Source organism: Aquarana catesbeiana, linkage group LG10 (assembly GCF_042186555.1).
Source record: "Aquarana catesbeiana isolate 2022-GZ linkage group LG10, ASM4218655v1, whole genome shotgun sequence".
Lineage (NCBI taxonomy): Eukaryota > Metazoa > Chordata > Amphibia > Anura > Ranidae > Aquarana > Aquarana catesbeiana.
The window spans coordinates 36,379,324-36,405,290 of record NC_133333.1 but is presented as its reverse complement, the minus strand read 5'-3'; the positions used below and the strand labels follow the sequence as shown (position 1 = coordinate 36,405,290).

The 25,967-nt window shown below is 40.9% G+C and overlaps 1 protein-coding gene across 1 annotated transcript; it reads right to left on the bottom strand.

The window, feature by feature from the left end:
* Positions 1-2,448: 2,448 nt before the first annotated feature.
* Positions 2,449-7,505, bottom strand: LOC141110583 (fish-egg lectin-like). Its single transcript, XM_073601997.1, has 3 exons — positions 7,148-7,505; positions 2,999-3,332; positions 2,449-2,615 (listed from the first exon to the last, which is right to left on the bottom strand). The coding sequence occupies exons 1-3, from the start codon at positions 7,356-7,358 to the stop codon at positions 2,468-2,470; spliced, it is 693 nt and encodes a 230-aa protein (XP_073458098.1). The 5' UTR covers positions 7,359-7,505; the 3' UTR covers positions 2,449-2,467.
* Between the last annotated feature and the right edge of the window lie 18,462 nt (positions 7,506-25,967).

The following is a 25,967-nucleotide window of genomic DNA, read 5'->3' as shown; positions in this document are numbered from 1 at the left end:
AGTTTGCAGATAACCTGTGAGACCCCAGCATTGGGATATCTGTTGTTTTGAGGGACTTGGAGGTTTGAATGCTGTGCATCTTAGATAATCTGGCCAGCAGGACACCCAGCCAGCCGCTTGACCCCAGCAGTGGGTTACCCAGTCAGTCACCTGACCTGGGCGGTGGGAAACTTTGCTTATTGTTGGATCTTGGCAGTAAGGCATCTCGCTTGGAACCTGGCACTTCTTCAGCCTGTAAGGAACTTTTGCTCTGGCGTCCCCTATGATACTAATACAGTGATCAGAAAAAAGATCTGTACACTGTACTAATGACACTGTGACAGGACAGTGAAAGGGTTAACTGGGGGTGATCAGGGGATTAAAACTTTATGAGGGAATATATGGCGGGTACTCTGACCCTACCTGGGACTGCCGCTAACGCTATCTAACATCACCAGTGACACCAATACAGTGATCAGTAAAATATCTGTACACTGTACCTAATGACACTCTGACAGGGAGTGAAAGGGTTAAGTAGGGGGATTGATTGGTTCTGAAACTAATCCGACCACCGCAGGGACGACAGGCGCTTGCGCCCCCTACCCGTGGGTGTAAATTACGTACAGGTACATGATTTCGTGCACAGAGGCCACCCCGGTTGCAGTATATGTATGTGGGATGGTCCAGAAGAGGTTAAACAAAAAACTTTAAAGAACATTAATTATTAGATTTTCACATGTCAAAGGGAAAAGCCATGAAAAAATGCCATGGGACCCTCTTTTTTTGGTAATCAGTGGGAAGAATGCTCCTGACATTGGGAAGAATGTACCTTACACTGGTGGCCAGGGAGAAGAATGTCCCTTACATTGGAATACCTCCTCACAAATTGCTTAAAAGATTGTTGATGTCAGTGGTTACATATCTGAGAGTCAGAAATTGCTAACTGCCCAAGGAAACACCTAGCAATCTTTGAAGAGACCCCAGGGTGCCACAGAACCCTGGTTAAGAAAGGCTGCCTTAGGGACTGCCATGCACATATTACAGCAGGTTCAGAAGATCAATGTCCTTCATGAAGACTCTCTTCTTCTGGAATAATTGAAGATAAATCTTAGCAGATCTTAAGCATAAATATCTCTTGATTAAAATGTTTCTTGAATTCCTAACATTCCTTCAGAGAACAATATACAGTGTTGACTTTGTGCAGTTATGTCTTACTATATTCCCTAACTGTGTCAATTCAATACTGATGTTGTCTTGGTGGACATGTTTCTGGCACTCTTAGTGCAGTACTTTAGTGCAATACTTATTGCATATCTGTATATATTTTATATATAGGGGAAGGGGGATGTTTAAAAATGATCCAGCTCCTGGGTCAGAAAGTCTAGGTATGCCACTGCTGCATATCTCCTAAAAAAAGGTTGCAAGCAGGCAGGTAAGAATATTTTATTGCAAAAGGCTCTGTAGTAGATATCTTTTGCAATAAAGCACCTAATGTGATTTCTGTTTCCTCTCTCCTTCCTCTGCTATTTGCATTTCCCTACTGATAGCCTATGCCAATACCAGCAGGTGATTGACAGTCTCAATTGTGCATATTTCTCTATATGACTATGTAGAGGGGGTGTGTCCTTTCCCTGCTCAAGTCTCAGATTACACCCAACTTTTTCCCCTTTACTGAGCAGTGTGTGACATCAGATCCCGCCCCCTGCCTTCTGGAGCTGAGAAATGCTGTCAAATTCTGTAATGTGAGTGGCTGTGGAGAAAAGAGGGTTTGCAGGTAAACAGGTACAAATAATGTATTTTGTATTTGTTTGATCTTTGTGTGTCACCTGAGGCCAGTAACCACACTGGGTATAGGTAAGGGTTTACTACTTTAAGAAATCTGGTTTCCTTTGGCCATTTCTACATTAATTACTTTGCTGTTAACTAATGTGAGCAATTCAAATAACACTAATGCTGATTTCCCAAAGGAGTTGAGAATCTTCAATTATCCAACCATGCAAAAAGCTAATTCCTCTTTATTTATTTAATCTGCATATGACTCTATATTTAAAGTAAATAAAGGTGTATTTAGTGAAGATTCTCAACACCTATAGTAAATTAGCCTCATGGTCTGTTGCTGTGTGGAGGACCTGATACACCCTTCTCTGGATTCCTCCCAGACTAGCTAATTCAATATTGTTGACCGAGATAAAACAAGATAAACAATTTTTTTTAGCAATATTTCTCCGACAATGACAAAGGACACAATTTTTTGAGAAAAAAGTTTATTTGCTCTGAAATATTTGTGAAACAAAATACAAATGTTTGATGGAATGGATGCCCTAACTAGCATTCAATTATTTTATTGGCAATGCAAAACATTGCAGAAATACAAGAATACCCAAATACCAATTGACAGAGATGAGTAGACGAAGAGAGCAGTCCATGTAATTAGCTAGGCTCAGATCGCACTATAGAGTACTCTGCTTGGTCTTGTGTTATGGCCAAATCAGGCTTTGAGTGAACATCGAACGATGTTATCAGTTGGGGTGATAAGCCACAGATAGCCGTTGTCGTAAGTGACGTGTTTGAAAGTAAAGGAGAGGTCCAGCTGGGTCCAGGATGTTCCAATTGGGTTTCTGGCACTGATTCCATCCCTAAAACAAAAATATTTCTCAGTTATACAACATAAAAAGTTATATTAAAAATAGGAAAATGATAAGGAATCCTGGCCATCATTGGCATTACTAGGATAAGCTTTCCAGACTGACAAATGAAGGATGTATAAAAAAAAAACCATGCTCATTGGATGTGTCATTTAATGCCTATGTTGAGGGATCAAAAAGCACATTTGACAAGGGATCAAAACGTACCAGATTTGCTAACATTATTGTGAACATATACAGTAGTTGCTGAATTATATGTACTTGTCTAACTGGTTCATCCTCAACATTCACAATTAATACTTCTTTACCAAATTGGCAGTTTTTTTTCACATTGCCTTAATCTACTGCATACTGTACATAGTTAAAAAAAATACCTTCTGTACACATCGCCTGCAGAGTTAACACCGTACACGGAACCATCTGTGCCAACCTCTATCATCTTCAGAGCACCTTCAATAAGCTGCCATTGGGATCCCTGGCAGGCGGTTGGGCTGACACTCTGGCGGAAGTAAATATTGTCGTTGCTGTTGACTCCCCAGCAGCCCAGTGGACCACAGCTGTAATATTTCAGTGACCCCTCCAGCGGTGTCCAGTATACAGCAGATAATCCTGAAACTGTGCAACTCTGTCTCAAGCAGTAAATGTTGTCTTGTGCATTCACTCCACCCAAGAACTTATCACCACCAGCATCTACCTGCTTCAAAAGCCCTGTTGAAAAAAATACAAAACACAACATTGAGTGTAATGACAGAAAGAACATTAAAACAATAGTTAAATGGGATTGAAACTCTATGTAGTAACATAGATCTTATTACTACTTAAAGCATGGTGGCCAAGTGTCCTTCTCTTTGTAGAAAGGGCAACAATTATGCAAAATGTCCTGTGCCATCTCAAGGCCAATGACATGTCCCATCAGACAGGGGCAAAAACAAAGTTGCCACAACGGGCAGTCATTTTTCCTTGTAGCAAGAAGATGTCCATCCAAACTTTACAGGACTGCTTTCATTTTTGTTACACCATCTAATGTATCAAAAAGTAATTTATCAAATATAACGATTTCATATAGGAGGATCTTTGTGATTGATGGTGTCACTGGAGAACCTGATTTCACCAATAGTGGGCTGCAGCCTAATGTAGAACTATGGCTTTTTACAAAATATATGCTTCAGTACTTAAAGCGTAACTCCACTTTTGTTGAGAAAAACACATTCCCCTCTGGGTGATCTATGTACATTGCAGGTATATTAAAGTGATCCTAAAGGCAGAAGGTTTTTTATCTTAATGCATTCTATGCATTAAGATAAAAAAAAACCTTCTGTGTGCAGCCCCCCTTAATACTTACCTGAGCCCATCTCTTTCCAGCGATGTGCACAAGTGCCTCGGCCGTCTCTCCCTCCTGATTGGCTGAGACACAGCAGCGGCGCCATTGGCTCCCGCTGCTGTCAATCAAAGTCAGTTAGCCAATCAGGAGAGAGGGGGGAGGCGAACCGCAGCTCCGTGTCTGAATAGACACACAGAGCTGTGGCTCGGCTCAGGTGCTCCCATAGCAAGATGCTTGTTGTGGGGGCACTCGACAGGAGGAAGGGGCCAAGAAAGCCGGCGAGGGACCCAAAAAGAGGAGGATCTGGGCTGCTCTGTGCAAAACCACTGCACAGAGCAGGTACGTATAACATGTTTATTATTTTTAAAGAAAAAAACGGACTTTAGTATCACTTTCACAAACTTTGTTTCAGATTCATTCTTTTGTTATTCTGAAGAAATCCCTGTGTGTTTCTCTGTGCTGAGAGAGTCTAATGGGAGGGGTTTCATAATTATCAACCAGCTGCTGCAGCTGTAGGGCTCTAATGAGGAAAGTGGCAGGGTCTGCATCAATTTAGATGAGATTTCCTATTGGGAGTATCTCACCAAAATTGACATTTTTGTTGCAGGGGATGCCAAAAATCTGACTTTTATCTTAGTGTAGACTTCTGGAAAATTTAGTGAGCCAATCGCACAAGCAGGAAATTATGTTTCTGGGGGGCGTTCTGTACACATTCTGTGTACCAAACACTTCCAGGTAGCCATATTACATTTCATTTTACAGAAAATGACAGCAGCTGCAGATTGAAAAGGAAACGTAACTTTTAATAACATTCAATTACAATATGACTTGTGTCACAATTGTATATATTATATTATTATTATTTTTTTTTTTTTGCTATTTTTTTCCCCATGAAAGTGGAGTTACCCTTTAATTAGAAGTTTATCAGCATTTACAATTTTCTCTTAGCTTCTTTGCAAAGTTCCACAAATACCCAATAATCATGGAAATGTTCCTAATGAAACTTAGTGTGATGATGCGTGGTAATGATGCTGCACTGCTCCTGGATTTAGAGCAGAGTTGCCACTTACATGTTGGCTGTGCCTTCTTTCTCTACAGTGGGATGAAAAGTGTTTCTGGGTAATTAACTATCATCATTGTCACTGCTGATATACACAAGACTATAGCTTGTCATTCAGCACCTGGCCACACCTAGTCCCGCCCACTGCTTTCTGGAGTGACAGCTCTGCCTCTGCTGCTGAACCCCTCCCACTGTTAACTGCAGTGTCTGGGAGGGGGAACGTGTGAGACACAAATGAAGAAGGATTTGGTTCAGTCAGGGAAGGTAAAGGACAATTTTTGCTTATCTTATGAGGTTTGTGCATCACATCGTAACTGGCTTTGTTACTTGTATAGACTCTAAGGCCCCTTTCACACGGAGTCCATCTGTTTTGATGGACTCTGCTTGCTCAGGAGTGATCACTCCGTTGATCGCCGCTGAGCAGGTGAAGACGCATCTGTTAGAGTCCTGCTCTTCTCTATGGGGAGATTGGATGAAAACAGACAGCCTGTCCATTTTCATCCGATCCCATCCGGTCCGACCCGCTGGACGGATGGCGAACTTATCGCCATACGTCTGTTTTTCAGTGGATTTTGTCGGATCGGTTAACAGGCGGGTGTCAGTGGACACGTATCCGCTGACATGCGCCTCCCCATAGAGGACAATGGGTGGCCCGATCGGGCCTCCCTGAAAAACGAACAGGCGGACCCAATCAGTCCGATCATGTGAAGGGGGCCTAATTCAGGAACCTTCAGTTGTGCTTTAAATCTACATGCACAATTCCACATTCCAGTCAGACCCAGGAGTGCACAAGTGTGAAAAACAGAAACTAAAATACAATGCATTGTCTTTTGTAGGAAATAATAGAGACAATTGCGTACTTTCTGTGATACTTTTTTTGTTTCTACTAACATACAATTTTTCAGGACAAGCTTTCAGGGAATGTCCCCTTCTTCAAGGTCCCAGCAGTACAGATTCACAAACGTTTTAGGATTGTAAAAAAAAAAAAAAGTTTTTAACATTCTGCTAAAACTTTTGTGAATCGGTACTGCTGGGACCTTGATGAAGGGGACAAACCCTGAAACTTGTCCTGAAAAATTGTATGTTAATGCAAATAAAAAAAGTATCATGAAATCTGGATTGATCACCCTAGAGCGTATAAATCTCTTAAGGGATTGAATCGCAATTCATGATTCTTAACTCAGCATTACCCCAGTCAGTAACACTATTCTTCTAAAATCCTCATCTTTTATTATGTCCAATTACCTTTAATACTGTTTACTACGCATCTCTGCACCTGTTTACAGTTTGTTCCCAATGGGGTAAACAGGGGTCTAGCTACTTATCACTAGATATTTGTTGTACTTGTACATCCTTGTCTGGATGACTACTTTATCCAATTTTATCAGTTTTTTTTTTGCTGTTATTACTGATTGTCATACAAATATAATGGATGTGTTCTACTATTTTGTTGTTTAAAGTGGTTGTTAACCCACCAATGTATCTTTACATAGTCCTCGCTGTTTTTTAATGTAATGGCCCCCCATGACTGTGCTTTATAAAAATAATTCTGTATATACCTTGTTTACAGTGCAATAATCTACATCATTGACCCGCCGCCTATCTCCTCTCTCGGCCTGACAGATGCAGTGGGTGGGGCCGGGGATCCCCCGCTGACATCAGTCAGGAGGGGAGGAGGAGAGAGGCGGCCCCGCCCGCTGCATCTGTCGGGCCAAAAGAGGAGAAAGAGACGGGTCAATGAGCGCAGGTCAGCGCTCTGTAAACAAGGTATATACAGCATTATTTTTTTATAAAGCACAGTCACAGGGGGACATTACAATAAAAAATGGAAGATTATATAAAAAAGAAACAGTAATTTGAGCAGCAGGATGGGAAGGGGTGGCTCGGATACGGAGCTGAAAGTCAGAGAGGGGAATAGGGGGAGTGGCCCCGTGTGCCCTTAATGGACGGGCCACCCCTGGTTTTAAGTAATCATTTTTTTCTTCTTTTTCTCCAACTCTCTTTTAAGGGGTGGGGCAGGGGGCGGTCCTATTCCTACATACTTTTGCTAATAGGTGTCCCTCATTCCCATCTCAAAAATTTGGGAGGTATGGATATGCTCATGTCTTGTGTGTATTATATCAAAGATTTTTTTATTCTTACCAGATACAGACATCCATTTATTGTCCTGGATCTTATAGATGTTGTTGGCACTGTTCACACCCCAAATTCCAGCAGGTCCAACAGAAACATGGATGAGCTTTCCAGGAATGTTCTTCCAGTTATTGTCTACCCAGCGGTAAATGTCGTCATTACTGTTCACACCCAACACTTCACCAGCGCCGGCATCAATCTGTTTCAGTATTCCCGGCATTAGTGTGCACTGAAAATCTGGATTCAAGAAAAATCATATAATACATATACTGTACATGCGTAATAGAATATATATAAATATGTAATATACAGTGCAAACAGGTGTGACAAAAATCTTTTTTTTTTTTTTCTTTTTTTTTCAATATTTAAAAAATATACAGTTTGCAAATGCTTACATTTAACATACTTTGTTTTAATGCCGAGGGTTTTGGCTGGCCATACATGTTACATTTTCTTGTACAGTTTTCCTTTAGATTTACCTGAAATGATGTAGTACAAGGGTCTGCCTGACAGAATACAACTGAAAGTTGTTTAGTTTTGACCTAATTTTATATGGTTTTTGGTAAATCTAAAGGAAAATTGTACGAGAGAATTGAACATGTATGGCCAAAAATTGAACATGTATGAACATGTATGATCATACTATTTTGCATGTTGCATGCAGCATTATCGGCAGTGCATCGCTCATCAATACATATTAGCACATTAAGAAGGTGTACCGTGGTGCCGCAGCACAATGCAAAAAAGATTGGCTATTATTTTTTTTTTTATTACGTGATATTTATTGAATTTTCAAAAAGAGTGCAGATATAAATGCATATCATATATAAAACATAGGGGGTTATTTACTAAAGGCAAATCCACTTTGCACTACAAGTACACTTGGAAGTGCAGTCGCTGTAGATCCAAGAGGGACATGCAAGGAAAATAAAAAACAGCATTTTAGCTTGCACATGATTGGATGATCTAATCAGCAGAGCTTCCCCATCATTTCAGATCTACCCCTCAGATTTACAGCATGCACTTACAAGTGCACTTGTAGTGCAAAGTGGATTTGCCTTTCGTAAATAACCCCCCTATTGATGCAGAAGGTGAACATTTCGTATCGGTACAGTATACAAAGTTAACATTGAACTACTGTATATGGTAAAGATTTCATTAATTGAGAAGTTGCATCATTAACATGGAAGGACAGAATTGAAGTTAGCTTAAGTGTAAGGTAAGTTAAAACATCATATGGGGGTGTTCAGATTGGGTGTGGAGACACACAGGCCGATTTGAATCATGGGGGGGGGATCGCTATTCTGTCTGCAATTACAAATCGCGGCAAAACGTGGGGCGCATTTGAGATGCCATTACTTCTTAATGGCACCCCAAGTGCGCCACAATTTTTCTCCTGCTCCTTTTTAAACAACAAGCGGCGCACTTTGCCACGATTGCAGCGCGATTGCAAAGCGTTTGCAGAGCGATTGCAGCGCGATTTATTGTGTGACAATCGCTGCAAAATTGTGCCACGATTGGGGTGCCATTGAGAAGTAATGGCATTGCAAACGCGTTTCCACGTTTTGCCGCCATTTGGAATCGCGGGCAGAATCGTGGCTAAGGTGTGAATGGAGCGTAAGGCTCGGGGCTCGGATACCACTTGAAATCCGTCAACATCTGTGTGTGTCTGTAGTGTAAAGCATGTAGATGCCGGGATGGGCAATAAAATGAATAACCGGCTAAAGCTTTGGATGCTGAATACAATCCTGATCCTGAATACAAGCACAGCGACTTTATGAAAGGCAGTGTAGATATCTCACATTCCGAACGTGCAAGAGCCAAAAATGTCCATGGGGTTATTAAGTATCCAGCATTTGTGGAAAACTGAAACCTCTCTTTTGGAATGACTTTAAGAGAATCATGAACTAGAATAGCTGCATTCAATTTGAAGGCTTTTGTAATATCAGTGCAAAGAGCAGTTATGTACAGTAACCCAAGGCAACCAATCAGAAATCACTTAAATTAGTTTGCCCATTCCAAGATGCTTAATACTGAATTCTGATTGGGTATAAAAGGATAAATGCAGACACCTTTATAGTGTCTAAGATCCCTATAAGGTGGAAATAGATGGTAAGGAGAGAAGTCTTACCTGCAGAAGCAGAGATTCCAGTACACAGCAGGAGGAGGCTCACAGCAAACAACATCTTGGCAGGTGAGAATGCAGGTGGAGAGCTGGGAGAGTTTGTTCTATATATATAATGCCTGGACTCCACCTATCATGGTAAGCTGGTCTATCATTGGCTGACAGAGGGAGTTTAACAAAAAAAGTTTTTATGGTGTATGTTTTTGTTAAACTAAAAAAAAATATATATGTGTGTGTATATATATATATATATATATATATATATATATATATATATATATATATATATATATATATTATACAGTATATTTGTAGTATGACCTAATATTATATACATAGCTATCAATATGACATTACATAACGTGATATATTTGTCATTATATTTATCTTATGTGTTTTTTTCCAACTCCCTGCTTGAGAAGGCTTACAGTGAGATGAATGGGTAATTAATGTACCACAAAAACTGAATCAGTCCTAAAGGAAATCATTAAAACATTTTGTACTTAGGGTGTAGTAATTCCTTCTTCTGGACCCCAATCTCTCTGTCCCTATTTCTTCCACATCCATCCCTCCTTAGGTGTGACATACAGATCTGTATAATAAACCTACTATTCCTCTACAGATTGTTAAAAAATTTGAATTGGACTGTGTATGGGACTTTTACTTAGTCACTTTTTATTTTTTTACATGTGTGGCATTTGGGATATTATCTTGGATTTTTTTTTTTTTTGCATTATTGTATTACTTTGCTGTCTCATATTTACCTTTAGGTTGGTAGCGTGAAGCACTTCACTTTTATCTGATTAATTGTTTTCAATGTGTATAGTGATTGCACGTATAGGTGGTAGCAGCTCTACTTATTAAATTATGATGTGATATTTTATCTGGCTTCTGCGATATTTAATTGGGTGGGGATTTATTATCATTTGTTTTATATGACACTATGGGGAAGCAGCAGCTTTACGAACACAGCCACAGCTCCTAATTTGCAGGTGTGTGGATGCAGGTGTACGGCCCCGACTACAGACAGTGTGCATTTGGGGCCCCTCACCCACACCTGTACACCTGTCAAATTAGGACCTGTGGCTGTGTTCACATTCATTTAGAGTAAGGGTAGACATGGGAGCCCTCCACTTGAGTACAATAAGTTTCCTGGCATAGAAGAGAAGTAGTCCTATCAGTGTACGAACTGCCCTTGAGGGGGTAAGAGCATCCACCAGACCAAGCAGGCAAGTCTCTATCTTTTGGGGTATGGGAATTGTGATCAGTTCAGTGATAAAGGTAGTGATTAATGACCAGTAATGCTGTACATCGGGGCATGACCAGATCATGTGTAAGAAACCTGCAGAGTCAGCTTGACAACGCCAACACCACGACGTGCAGTCAGGGTATATTTTGTGAAGCCTGTATGGGGTGTAAAAAAACTTGTGTAATATTTTAAATTGGATCAATCGATCTCTAGAAGAGACCAGGTGTCCAAATGGGGAGTCCCAGACATCCTCCCAGTACTCCCCATCCAATTCCGGCAGCTCCGACACCCAAAAGTCATGAAGTCTCTCCAGGCCTTGATGTACGGTAGGCTGCAAAGCCTTGTAAATTGTGGATAAAGGTTTAATTAATGTCTCTTGACGTAGAAGAGACTCCATGCTTGACTGGTAGAGGTGTCAGGGGAGAGCCCCCGAACTGTACCCTGTAGGCGTGGCGGAGCTGCAGGTAATGGAAGAAGTACACATTGGGTAAGTCAAATCTAGCTTTAAGTTGGTCAAATGACAGTAGTGCACCATTCTCACAAATATGGTGTAAATATTGAATAGCCCGTGACGCCAATAATACCGGGTCCGGAATGGAATAGAATTCAGGCAGGGAGGGATTAATTCATAGCGGAGTATTTGGGGACCGCACCTGGGAATCAGTCGCTCGAAGGCCGGCCGCCCCAGACCATGCTCTAAGCACCGTTTTCATTGAGATAGTTAGGGGATGTGAAATAAAACATTCCGCAGTGCTTCATATGACCCCACGACGGCAGCCTCCAAGGCAACTGCTGTATTGGTGGCATCCGACATGAGCCAGTTGTGAGCATGAGTAAGCATCGCCGCAATAAAATAAAGGAAGAAATCAGGGCAGGCCAGGCCCCCCTGGGTCCAGGGTCTTTGAAGAATGGATAATCGGAAACGAGGGGGGCCGGAGTCCGTCAACTTCCCCGGAATAAAGCCAGTTTGATCCATATTTACTAAGAACGGGAGGATCCCCATCAGCCTGGTGGCCAGCACTTTTGTTAGTATCTTTAAATCATAATTTAGAAGAGATATGGGTCTATATGCTGAACAGTATGAGACATCCTTCCCTGGCTTTTGTATCAGGACAACGTGAGCTTGCGACACTTAGTCAGGTAGGCTTCCTGCCTCTAAACTAAGGGCATACAATTTTTGAAGACGCGGAGGCTAAGTCAGCTATGTACATTTTGTACCAGTCTCCTGGGAGCCCATCAGGGCCCGGTGTTTTGTTAGGGGGAAGTGAGCGAATTGCCGTTTCAATTTCGGTCACCGAGATCTCCGCCTCTAGGGAGGCAACGTCTTCCTCTGTCAAAGCCGCCAGAGTCAGTTTACGGAGATGCAAGAGGTGGTCAGGGGACATCTGTGAGGTGGTATGGCTATACAACGAGGCGTAAAAATCTTTAAATTCATTAAGGATGGCAGATGGGTTTGAAGTGACCCCCCCGCAGCAGTATGTATTATGGGCACAACTGTTTGAAATTTGGGGTCAGCCACCAGACTGGCTAAAAGCCTCCCGTTCTTGTCCCCAGACTCAAAGATTCTGGCCCTGAGCAACCGCTCTGATGAGGCAGTAGAACCAGAAAGGTGCAAAGAAAGTGCCCTTCTAGCCTGTGCCAGGGAGGAGTATGCCCCAGTAGAAGAGTCCGATGCGAACACCTCCTCTGCCGCACTCACCCGAGACTCAAGTTCTTTAATCTCAGAGGCATAGTCCACCCTGGCAGCTTTAATTGCAGAAATGTAGTCCCCTCTTATAGTTGCCTTAAAGGCATCCCAGGTTACCTGTGCATTGGTCACATTGTCATTACAGTCCCAATATTGGGCAATTTTCCCCTGCATATTCTCCTCTACTTTTTCATCCCTTAGCCAACGCTTTGCCAGTCGCCAGCAACCTCTGCGCTCCCCCTCTCCAAGCTGCAGAATGACCTCTAGGGGAGAATGATCTGAAATCCCCGCTGGTAGGTAGGTTGCCGAGGCCACATACGGAAGTGTAGCCGAAGAGCAAAAAGCCAGGTCAATTCTAGAGCCCGAGCGGTGAACCGCAGATAGGTGGGAGTAGCTCTGCGTTTGTGGTTTTTCCATCTCCAGACCTCTGTGAGTTGCAGGACCGAGGCCCATTGCCCCAATTCGGGGTCCGGCAACCTGGTTGGGTTAGAGGTGTCCAAAGTCTTGTCCAGAATGCCATTAAAATCCCCTGCTATGATGAGTCTAGTGACCATATAGGGAGCCAGCCTGTCATACACCGCGTAGAGTATAGATGTAGAAAAGGGGGGCGGAACATAAATATTCACAAAGACAAACATCTGGGCCTCTATGGACAACAGCAATATGACAAACTGTCCCCCAGGGTCTGTAATAACATGTTCCACCTGGCAATTTAGAGATCTGTTCAGGAGGATGGACACCCCTCTGGCATAATTAGAATATGAGGCATGGAAAGACTGTCTCACCCATCTCCTGCAGAGGGCCAAATGTCTACTGCCCGTCAGGTGGGTCTCCTGGAGAAAGAGAACATGTGGCTTATGTACCCGTAGATAATTAAACATGAGTGCTCTCTTGAAGCGACTGTTCAAACCTCGCATGTTCCACGATACCAATTTAAGCTCCATCTAGCATAGAAGTGTGGACTGGGACCACCCACCAGAAGAGGGGGGGGGGAGGAGCCAACCGCTCCACCTCCCCCCTCCCCCCAGGACAGCCACCCCATAAAAGGATAAGAGAAAAATTACCTGTATGAACGCAGTGTCACAATCACAAGTGCAGATAAATCGTGTCAATGAATAGCAATATAGCAGCAAGCAAACAACCCCTGCCAACCCGCCAGAACCATTAGGACAGGTCAGCTTCATCCCTAAACAGAAAAACTGGAACATTCTGTAACCCAAGCTAGTTGCTAAACTAAGAGAAACTAGTCATACACATTCTCCTACACGTTTGTGGTGCAACAACAGTAATTTATAGTGGAAACAGACTCAAACTCGGAAGGGAGCAACGTCTCAGATGTAAAGATCTTCCATTCTGTGTTGCTCCAGTTATTAAAGGATGACAAAAGTAGTGTAGAGGAAATAACCTCTAGTAAGTGCCAGGATGTTAAGACCCGTTAGAGTAGGATAATGTATCAGCCAGACACCATTTTACATTTCAGGTAACAATTTATCTAAGAGTAGAGAACCAGGAATCAGCCTCTTCCGGGGAGGCAATGAATTTTGCAGTGCCCGCATGAACAACTCTCAGGCGGCTCGGGTACAGCATACTGTATGGCAGGCCTTTCTCTCTGAGGCGTCTGCGGATATCTTGGAAGGTTTTCCTCTTCCTCTGTAGGTCCACCGAGAAGTCAGGATAGAAATGTATGTCCGCATTTTCATACTTTAGGTTAGCACGTCTCCTGGCTTCACTGAGTATGCGGTCGCAATCCTGATAATTGAGGAACCTTACCAGGAATGGACGAGGTGGTGCCCCAGGAGGTCGACGGCCAGTGGGAACTCGATGTGCGCGCTCGACTACATAGGTTGGCGGAACAGACGCCAGCTCAAGAATGTCCTTGAAAAAAGCTTCAGAGAACTCTGCAGGTCTCTCGCCCTCTGTTCCCTCCTGCAGGCCAAGCACCCACACGTTGATTTTCCTGAGGTGATTCTCGGCATCATCAGATTTAGCTACCAGTGATTTGACTGTATGCTCTAGCACTTCGATGCGATGGTCATGACTGGCGGTCAGGTCCTCTGCGGCTGATATATGTGATTCAGATTCTGTGAGGCGGCCTCTGAACTTATCTAGATCTGCCCTTATGCAATTGCATTCCTCCGTGAGCTTATCAATACGGGTCAGCAGTAAGGATCTGCTGTTTTCTATGGCCAGGAGGATCACCGCCGTGTCTCCAGAGGTGGAGGTCTCCGGGACTGCCGGATCCATTGGGTTCCCCTGGCTCGTGGCCATGTTTAGCTCAGCCAGAAGCGCGTGGAGCCTGTCAGCTAAGATGGTGTCTGGGAGTCCGACCGGCGGTGGCGGTTGCTTTTTACTGGAGTTTGGGGCCGTGGCTTTCCCTTTTGCTGGCATGGATGGAGGTGCAATGACAGGTGTCCAATCCGGGCACCAAAGGTCACCTGAGCAGAGTCCCGTTAGCTTAATGATGTTATTGCAGGATGACAGAAGCTTCTCACAATGCAGCCTTCCCCCGCCACCCCAGATGCAATTCCAAGAGGCAGCCAGATGCGACCCAAGCTGGCCCCCGACAGGTACACCTTATCTCAACCTAATATTAACATAATCCCTAATCCTAACTCTTTGCCTACACAAACTCCAAACAACTAAGCTTTACCCTAACTGAATTCCCAAACCACAAACATAACCTCTATGCTTCAATCTAACCTTAACATAATCCCCATTCCTTTCTCTTAACCAAAACCAAACCTCTGCGTTTAACCCTTAACCATAACAAAGCCACTAACCCTTACACTTCCCCCTACCCCTACACCTAACTTTGAACCTCAACCTAACACCTCATTTAAAACCTTAAAATTAAAATCACATGAATGAATATGAAGCCAAATAGACTAATAATCTTAATTTTCATAATTTTACTCCCACCTTCCTGATACAACAGTTGTGCCAGGAGTCTAAATACAACTATGCAGTTCAATGGGGACCAGACTAAGACCCACTGCACTTATATAAATAGTCTTCCTTTAAACTCATAACATAGCTGCTTGCTTGAATATTATATGTACTGTTGATATCTCAATGATTGAAACTTTTGTGTTCTTGTGTTTAAATCAAAATCTGTTATTTAATCTCCAAGTCTTAGTCCTTCTCATGGAAGGAATTTGATTATTCAAACATTCATTTTTCTTGTCTGTATTGTGTTTTTACAATATCACAGCTTATTATCACCCTATAATCATAGAAATGAACTACCATATTACATAACCTGTTTATCCACTTAAGTTAACTATGGTCACATGTTTAACTTGGACATTTACAAATAACTCCAGTTTAAGACAGGGTAGGCCTGCTCAACCTGCTTCCCATAAAACCTGTTCTGTAAGATCAACAGAAGAAGGATGGGTATGAAGAATGCAGGGTGGAAAGGTGGTTAGGGAGGTTGTTTGATGTCTCTATTCCAGAAGAGACAGATGCACAGAATATTGCTTTATAATCATACTGTTACTAGTCACACATCTCTTTTACACCTGTGAATAGATTTATGGCCTCAATAGCTTTTGGTCATCCTGGTCAGAATTTTAATAGTAACCTTTGTGCCTATTCTTCCAGAAGCTGAAAAATCACAGCATATCTTCTCGGCTTATAAGTGCTAGACATGTGCATTAGTTTTCGTCTGAATTCATTTTCGTTCGAATGTCGGGTATTTTCGTTATAGTTTTAACAAACGATAATGAACATGCAGAATCCAAAAACCGAAAGATCCAACATAAACAAATGCTTTATTTTCGGTTTTGTTGCGACAACAGTTCGATATAGATAGGAGATTCGATATGATGCTGACAATAGCGATCTGTGTCCATCGAACCTGTGGTCAAATGTGCCTAACCTTAGCCCTATTAGTCCAAGAATATTCTACATAGAGAGAATAGATTCGACATAGAGAGAAAAGATTCAACATTATAGAGACAATAGCAAAAAAGGTGGAATGTGCCTAACCTAACCTAACCTAACTCTATTAGTCCAAGATTATTCAACATAGAGAGAAACGATTTGACATGAAGATTAGACGAAGCAGTCACCGCGAGCGGACATTTATGGTCAAATGCTCTGCCCATAGGCTATAGAAGAATTCTAATGTTGGTTGACTAGTAATAATAATTAATAAATATAATTATTACTAGTGTCATACAACATTAGAATTCTACTATAGCTTGTAGGTGGAACATTCGACCGGAAATGTATGATTGCGGCGTCGTACAGTTTAGCTGGTCCGTCGAATCTTCTTAGAACATTCGATAGACACCATAAGCCTTCAATGACAGATTCGACCTTAATTATTTCAGATTTTCAGACGAATGCATATTTTAACGAAACAAAATAAATAAAAACGAATTTCGGGAGTAACTAAATAAATTTTTTTTTCGGACGAAAACAAAATTCCGAAAAAAATATTTCAGTGTGCACATGTCTAATAAGTGCTAAGACATTTGAGGTTTGTAATTCTGAAAAAAAAAAGCCACAGTTTGTATTACGTTTATATAATACGTGTGCATAGGAGCACTACCGATTTTTTTACATAGTTTATGGTTGAGAAAAATTCCGTCTAGTTCAACCAAAAGAAAAACACACACACTATTGTTCCCAATTGTTTGCCAGTACGCTTACATGGCTGTGCCCTAGTTGGAACGATGACGCATATTTGGTGGACTTGTCCAAGGGTGAACAGACTGTGGATCAGAGTTTATGCCTTGCTTCGTACATTGCTTCACTCTAATTTTAAGAAGAACCTATATGAAGCTCTTCTTCACAAGCTGATTGGCACCCCCTACCGCTCGGAATGCCAACTAGCTGCACATCTTTTCACAACTACTAAACTTACAATAGCGAGGGCTTGGAAAAATCCCCTGTCCTTAGCTTTGATGCAGTAAAGCATTTCATGAATGGTATCATGAATAATGAAAGCTGACAGCTATTTTGGCAGATTCTCACGATAAATGTCTTCGGGTCTGACGTTCATGGATTGGCAATTCTCATCTTCCTAGACTTGACCATCTTCTTTTGACCATTTAATATTTTGGCTACTGAGACCCCTGGAAACTCCCTTTTCTTTTCCCACTCCCACTCCCTCCTTCCCTGCCCCTTGCTTTTTTCTGCCCCCTCTTTCTTCTCTATCTGATCCTCTCTTTTTGCTTCACTTGTAAGGCATCTTCATGTATGGGCTGCCTTTACGTAACCTAGCTTCCCCTTTTCCCCTGTCTGGAGAAGCCTCATTGATATTGGTTTATTAGTATTTTGCTCGATTAGCTGTGTTCCTTACTTCAATTTCCACGAGGCAGCCTTCTGTTTATGACTTTGTACTGATTGGAATCCCCTATGTCTTTTTCTAAGGCACTTTGTTAGGCTGTATTTGTAATGCCTCTTGAATTAATGTCCACATGTTTACCTTGTTCATTTACTATGGCCTCCATTGGCTACTCTGATCTGTATAATGTGCGTGTTGTTAAAAGACATTTTTGAAGAGTAAAAACACACATACACATACAAAACCTCCATATGGAACACAATACTATACCCACTGTTGATCCAGAGGAAGGCACTTTGCTCCAGTTGGGTACAAATTTCCCCAGGAAGCAATCGGTTATTCCCTGGATCAACTTGTCAAACACTTCTGAAAATCAATCCACCAAGGATCGCTTTATAGAGGGACAGCAAGGTCTGCAGCACATCTAAATGCAGACTAACTGTTAACAGTCTTATGTATTTACAAAGTCATTTTGAATGTATGATAACCTGTGTGATACCATTGGTCAGATGACTTTTACATTGATTGTATCATAAAATCAGTTAAAATAACACTAACTTTGTATTTATAGCAAACTCAATTTAGCATGTTATGAACCTTAGTGAATTGAGATCTAAGAGATTTAATGTAGAACTATAGGCAACATTTTTTTTTTAATTTTGGATATAGTAAGGGAGGGTTATAAGCCCCGTCCATTCATTTTTTTACCATCTGTGTCCCATTGGGATTTCCCTTCACTTCCTGTCCCATAAACAAATTAAGGGAATCCCTTGGCGGCCCTCAGATCTCCAGAACTAGTGTCCCCATTGGAAGATTTCTCCTCTATTACTTTTCTGAGGACAGTCCAAAATACGGGATTTTCTTTTACTTTCAGTGATAATGGTAAACAAGACAAATAGAGAGGATGAATCTCTCTAATGGGGGCACAGGCAGCAAAGGAAACCTGACAGGTTTTCTTATCCATTTCTCCTCTATCCAAAACTTAAAAGAAAGCATTTTGCCTTTAGTTTTACTTTAAGATACATAAGGTGTGCCATTAAGGAGAAAAACAGCTTTGTGAATTGAGACCTTTGTGGAAAAAAGGGGCTTTTAATAGGTAATTGCTAGAAAAAATACGGATGACAAATGTCATAGATAGATTTTGTTTGAGAATTATAGTTGTCATGATATAAAATTAGGATTGGAGATAAAGTTTATTTTAATGAACCAAACCCAGTGTCTTATAAATCTATTTAAGTCCTCAAGACCGGGACTCTGCTTATATATATTTTTTTATATTGATGTATTTTTATATTGATGGATTCTTTTTAACCCTTTACAATACTTTACCTACAAATCTTGCTTATACCCATAGCATTGATATTATTTGAGTGTGCTGTTTACAGTATGCTTCTTTCTCACTAATGTTGTGCATGCTCCAATCCTTGCATCATTTTCTCTCTTACATTTCTATTGTACTAATGACACTGGCAGGGAAGGGGTTAACATCAGGAGCGATCAAGGGATTAAATGTGTTCCCTGCAGGTGTGTTCTAGCTGTATGGGGTATGGGCTGATTGAGGAAACATACAGATCTGTCTTCCTGCATAGCAGAAAGACAGGATCTGTGTGATCTCCCCTGTCAGAATGGAGATTTGCCTTGTTTATACAGGCAGATCCCAGTTCTGTCACTGCGGGGAACAATCATGGGTGGCTGACGGACATCGAGTCTGCCCCATCTGCTGATTGGCTCCCCCGCTGGTTAGTGGGTGTGCTGGTCGGCAAGTAGTTAATAGATTAATATTCCTCTGTACCAGCTCTATGTGTTCTATAAAAGAGCACTGAGAATAATTGAAAAAGTGCTCAATGTCACAGAATACGCACTAGATTATCCCACATCCCAAGTAACAAGACATTGAAAAAAATAAAATTTTCTCTAGGTGGGATATTTGGAAAGGGATAAATAGTGCAATGAGGTATGAGAGTGGTGTAAAAAGTATATACATTTTTATTAAGAAACATAGGTTTAAAATAATGAGCACATATATACACTATACATATCACAAAATATCATCAATGAATACTGGACAGGACTAATCATATAAAAACATTACAAAAAAAGACAGCTAGTAAATCACAAAGATCTGTTATGTTGGAGGTGAGCACAACAGAAAAGGGCACTGAGGCCAGGGAAAAAACATGGAATAATGCTGGTCATACCAGTAGTCTTTTGTGAAAAAGTATATAGGGAATTTCACAAAAATTGTTTATCCGAACATTCTTTCATGCCATCATTGAGTCAACCAACTTTGTTTGAAAGCCCTTAAATTGTGTCCAGACCTGCTATTTGAACCCCAGATGTATTAATTAGGTTTCTTTACAATATGTTTGATTTTTCCAGAATGAAAACCACATTCTCAGTTAGAGTTTTGTTTTTCAAGAAAATCTTTCGATCCTGCTCTTTCAAATTTACTTATTACAGTGGTCAAAATGACAAACTATTTGGTCCCATTAGAAAATCGAATGAACATTTGGGTTCAAATTTACGCTAATTAGGCCAATGATTTCACAAGCTTCCTTGCTTCTTTGTGTACGTCAGTTGCAGGGTGGGGAATACCCCCCATCCTCATTTGGCCGGAACTGACAGTTGATTTTCGTATTTGGTCAAACATGGTTTCAGATCTAACCTGGAGGTGAACCCAGGCTCATCCCTAAGGCTTATCCATTCAAATTTTTATTGTTGCAAAAGCAGATCAATGTGAGAGTGGTGAAAGAAAAGCACATCTCTGCTCTTTGCATTTGGCACTCCTCTACTTCATCAGGGGTCATTGAGGAAACCACCCACCTAGCACAGGAAGAGCTGGATATTTTGGCACTACTTCACTTTGCTGTCAGTATTTTCGGCTCCAGACTGACTAAGCCCCTGAGAACCAACCTGTAGCCCAAGGGTAGCCAGAAATTGGAGCAATGAATTGTAGGAATGCAATGGCAGTGATCTCTAGCAGTGTCATGTAATATGTCTTCAGTTTCTAACACCCTCCTGCAGAATATTTCCAGCCTTCAATTACACCTGTAGCATATCACTAGTTTCTACCATCTCCAGCAGTGTATTGAGCAGTTACTCACAATCTTCTGAAGCACTACATTTACTGAATATTATGTGTGGCCCCAGTTTAAGCCTTCCATTACTACATAGTAAATTGACCACCGCTGGGGTAAGCCTACTCAATCTGCTCTCCACAATTCCATCTAACAGCTGATGAGCTGACTGATGAGCTCATCTCTCAGTCACTCTGCTCTCCTCAATCAGCTGAAATTATGTCAAAGAGATCTTATTTTTGGAGTAGAAGACATGTAAGATTCCAGGAGCTGACTCACAACATGTGCCATCATGTTCCTCCTATAAATAAAATATCATCTTTGGTTGGGATGATCCTTGTGGTAAATGTGTGGTGTATCCCCTGATTTAGGTTGGTTGACTACAGGATCTGGTTTATAAATATTGTACAGCTGGCAGTAGCTGGTGTCTCCTTTTTACTGGCACAGGCCAGCCACACAGGTTATAATAATGACCTGGGCTTACAATTCATGTCTGTCATAGCCATCTCTGATGCTTCTGAATGCTCCTAAAATTTGGAAGGACTGTTTCTGGTACAGGACAATCAGTGTTTCCTCAATCAAAAAAATTGCAGCTGAGTGAACTTATATCTTCCATACATAGTTGGCTGTGTGATTCTCAGTTTTAAAAATAAAATTTAAAAATGAATAAATAAAATGAATTACTCGTTTTAAACAGTCAGTAATGTTTGCATCATAATATTTGTTTTGTTTTGGCATGCGGTGTCCCCGTTAGTGGCCTGCACTGACGATTGCGAGATCAGTCTGTTCAAGGCCAAAAATTTCCAACCATGTACCATTGCGGGATAGTATACATCTGCCCTTTTTGGGTGCAGTGTATGGATTGGCAATACAGCAACACTACCATCAGTGCTTCCATTTGTTTTTTGGACTAACCAAAAATGGCCACGGTCACATGACCACCAATCAGGGTACACCTCATGCTATTTAAACTGGATGGTGTAGCAAGATGGCGCAGCTTCAGATGACGTCCCAGTGATGAAACGTGTAGGGCGGGGCTACCAGTGTCTTTGCATCACTTCCGTTTTCGAGCCGTGGAACACAAACCATCCCGGCTTCATGTTTTTCAAAGCCCTGTATTACTGCACTATATGTGAGTACATTTTCATCTCTATAAATAAATTCCACTTTTTAAATGGTAATAAACTATGCAGATGTCTCTTTTCTGCATGTGGGAGCTACGAAGGGAAAGCTAAAGGAGACCCTCATATCTTATATCTCATACCGCAAACACAAAAACAATCAGCTGACAAAGGAAAAAGCCATTTGCTACACAGTGGCAGATACTGTGAAAGCACAATACCCCTGTGTGGGGTGAATGGTTCCGGTGAGTGCCTATAGGGCATCCATAAGAAGCACAAAGCACAGTTTATGAAGAGCACTTGTCACTTTATTTTTATTTCTATTTTTACTTCTATTTTTCCAAAAAATTCTTCTGTTATTGCATCAATACGGCATATGGACTATTTTTGCATATAGCACATATCGTCTTAATTTTTCAATTAATATATGAGAGTATCACCTTAGATACATATGTAAAGGGCACCAGTCACTTTATGTTTAAATATGTGTTTAAACACATGCACTGTGGTTTACATATTCATGGTATTATCTTTTGTATTTTGATCATATGAGCCACATTGAGGTCATATATAAGAGCATATCAAATTGTTGCACCAGGACACAGAGCATTTGCATATTTGGTTCACACTTTATATATTTTTGACTTTGTTTACACCTGAGATATATTTTATTTGTTATCTCATTTGGGATTTCTTGCAAGCTTTATAGGGGTATGTGACACTACACCCCAGAACATCACCACTTCTACCCTCCCTCCTTCACATACTCTCACACTCAGCTCATTGCTCCTAAAATCTTAACTCAACCCCTCATCTTGACCAGCAATCTCAACATAATGCTGAACCAAATTCTTAAATTTAACTTGACCTCTATACCAAAGCTCAGTGTAACCATCAAATTACCATTAAACTTTACTTTAACCCCTATGCCAAACAACAAACACCAACAGAACCCCTAAGCCTCAACCTAAGCATTGCACCCCAAACTAACCCCAGGATAAATCCTAATCTTACCCTTTAACCTAACCATACTCCCTACACCTAAACTGTAATTAAAATGTAAAGCTATGTACACACGATAGGATTTGCCGACAACAAAACCGTAGTTTTTTTCCGAAGGATGTTGGCTCAAACTTGCCTTGCATACACACGGTCACACAAATGTCGGAAATTCCGAACGTCAAGAACGCGGTGACGTACAACACGTATGGTGAGCCGAGAAAAATGAAGTTCAATAGCTAGCATGGTTCTTCTGCTTGATTCCGAGCATACGTGGACTTTTGTGCATCGGAATTGTGTACACACTCTCAGAATTTCCGACAACAATTCTTGTTGTCGGAAAATTTGAGAACTTGCTCTCAAACATTTGTTGGCGGAAATTCCGCCAACAAATGTTCTATGGAGCATACACACAGTTGGATTTTCCGTCGACAAGCTCACATCCAACATTTGTTTCGGAAAATCCTATCGTATGTACGGCCCATTACAACTAAAATTAACCTCTAACTGCAACCTAACCCAAATACCGAATCCCAAACTACTTAATAACATAATGTTAACTTTTCACCTTAACCAACCCCCCTACACTAAGTTTTAACTACAATAAAGCCACTAAACCTAACCCTTATTTTAAACACTAAACCACAACATAGCCCCTTAACCTTAACCAACTCTTACCTAATCAACCATTCCTCAACCTAATCTTAAAATAATCCCTAATCCTATTGCCGAGTACACACGGTCGGATTATCCGACAACAAAAATTTGAGAGCTGGTTCTCAAATTTTCCGACAACAAAATCCATTGTCGGAAATTTCTGATCCTGTGTACACTATTCCAACGCACAGAATTCCACGCATGCTCGGAATCAAGCAGAAGAGCCGCACTGGCTATTGAACTTCATTTTTCTCGGCTTGTCGTATGTATTGTACCTCACCGCGTTCTTAACATTTGGAATTTCCGACAATATTTGTGCGACCATGTGTATGCAAGACAAGTTTGAGCCAATATCCGTCGGAAATAAATCCAGGATTTTGTTGTCGGAATGTCCGATCGTGTGTACGCGGCATAACTCTTAACCTACACAAACTCCATCATCCTAAACTTTAACCACAACATAAATACTTGATCTAATCCCTAAACCAATGCCCCAAACCACAACCTAACCTTAAAGTGTTTGTTACCCCAGCATTTCATGCTATATTTTTTATATAATTAGATAATCAAAGTGAATTTTCACACACATTATTGTGTGGACATTGTCTCTATTAGTAGATCAGCCTCATTATATCTGAGTTCTGAGATAATTAGGATGATATAAAGAAGATGAGAATCTTCACTGAACATGATGCTGATATACTAAAGGAGTCGAGAATGTTCACACAAAACTGCACTTCAGTTATCCAATTCTGTAAAAAGCAAAATCCCTTCTATGTATTTGTTCTGCAAATAATTGGATAATTAAAGCGAATATGCACATCATTTATTGTGTGAAAATGTTCCGTTTTTTTAGTAAATCAGAATTCTAAGATGATTAAACAGATTTAGAGTAGTTGAGAATTTTTGCCCCAAAAAATTAAGTTAAATATTATTTTCAATTATCCAATCATGTGAAAAACATCTGCACATGATTGGGTATTCAAAATAATCTGAACAAGTTTTTACATGATTGGATTAATAAAGTGGATATGTTTTCAGCGAAGATTTAGCAGTCTGAACAAATCCAGTTCCCAGTGGGTGTTTATTGAATGACCTAAGGGACAAAATACTGACCTTACTTGGAATGCTAAATTATGGGGAATAAGATATGAATTGACATTTCCACCTAAATTCAGGAATTGTTTTTTGTTTTTCTCTTTTTTTATTTTTTTTATGAATAGAGAACTGTATTATATTATGGTCTTTTTATAACTGTCTATTATTCCATGTTTTTATAGAACATCTTTTTTTGTTTATTACATTTTAATTGGTTGGAAGTGGGTTTGGATAGAACAGTAAGGAACAATGGTACATTTGGTATAAAAGTTAACAAGTTACAGATGAACTTGAAGAAACACAATGCAAACAAATGTCCAAGGATAACAACTGGGCTAAATTTGTACCTCCTGTCTGAATATTGTTAAAATGAATGGGGATTAATTGTTATTTTTATCTGTGTTTTACGTATATATGCAAGTTCGCGGTCGTGCAAAGCTGTACCCAAATAGAATTTATGTCTCTTTTTTCCCACAAACAGAGCTTTCTTTTGGTGGTATTTGATCACCTCTTTGCGAGGGCCCCACTCACATATACTGCGGCAGGGCGGATGCTCTGTGCCAGATCATGTACCTAGTATGTGATCTGACACTTCCGGGTCTGGGGCGTGCGTGAGGCAACCCGCTCAAATTGTGATTGGACACAGCGTGAGCCAATTAGTAGGTCTGGCGGACACGATGTCCGCTGGGACCCCCCCTCCGATCGTTCAGGAGACAGGCAGAGTGGCGGTCTGCCTATGTAAACAAGGCAGACCACCGTTCTGTGAGAGGGGAATGTACTGATCCTGTGTTTCTGGGAACATGGATCTTTACCTCCCCCAGTCAAAGCTAGTTATTAAGCACTCCCAGGTAACACATTTAACCCTTTGATCGCCCCTGATGTTAACCCCTTCCCTGCCTTCCTGTACAGTGACAATGTATTTTTTTTAGCACTGATCACTGTATTAGTGTCAAAAGTATCAGTTAGGTGTCCCATTTGTCCACCGCAATATCGCAGTCCTGCTATAAGTTGCTGATTGCCGCCATTACTAGTAAAAAATAAAAATAAAAAATAAATCCCATAGTTTGGAGACGCTGTAACTTTTGCGCAAACCAATCAATATACGCTTATTAGAATTTTTTTACCAAAAATATGTAGCAGATATATATTGGCCTAAATTGGATATGTTTTATCCAAGTACAAAACATTGTTTTGTTTTTTTTCAAAACGGTTGGACTTTTTTGTTTATAGCCCAAAAAACAAAAACCACAGAGGTGATCAAATACCACCAAAAGCTATGTTTGTGGGAAAAAAGAGACATAAATTCTATTCGGGTACAGCGTCGCACAACTGCGAACTTGTCAAAGTAGCACAGTGCCGAATCGCAAAAAATGGCCTGGACATGAAGGGGTGTAAACCTTCCGGAGCTGAAGTGGTTAATGTAAATACATATGAAAATATATATTTGTTTAAAAACCTTGTTTCTACATGTACTTTGAAATACTGGAAGAATGCATAGACCTGACAGGCAGCCCACTGGC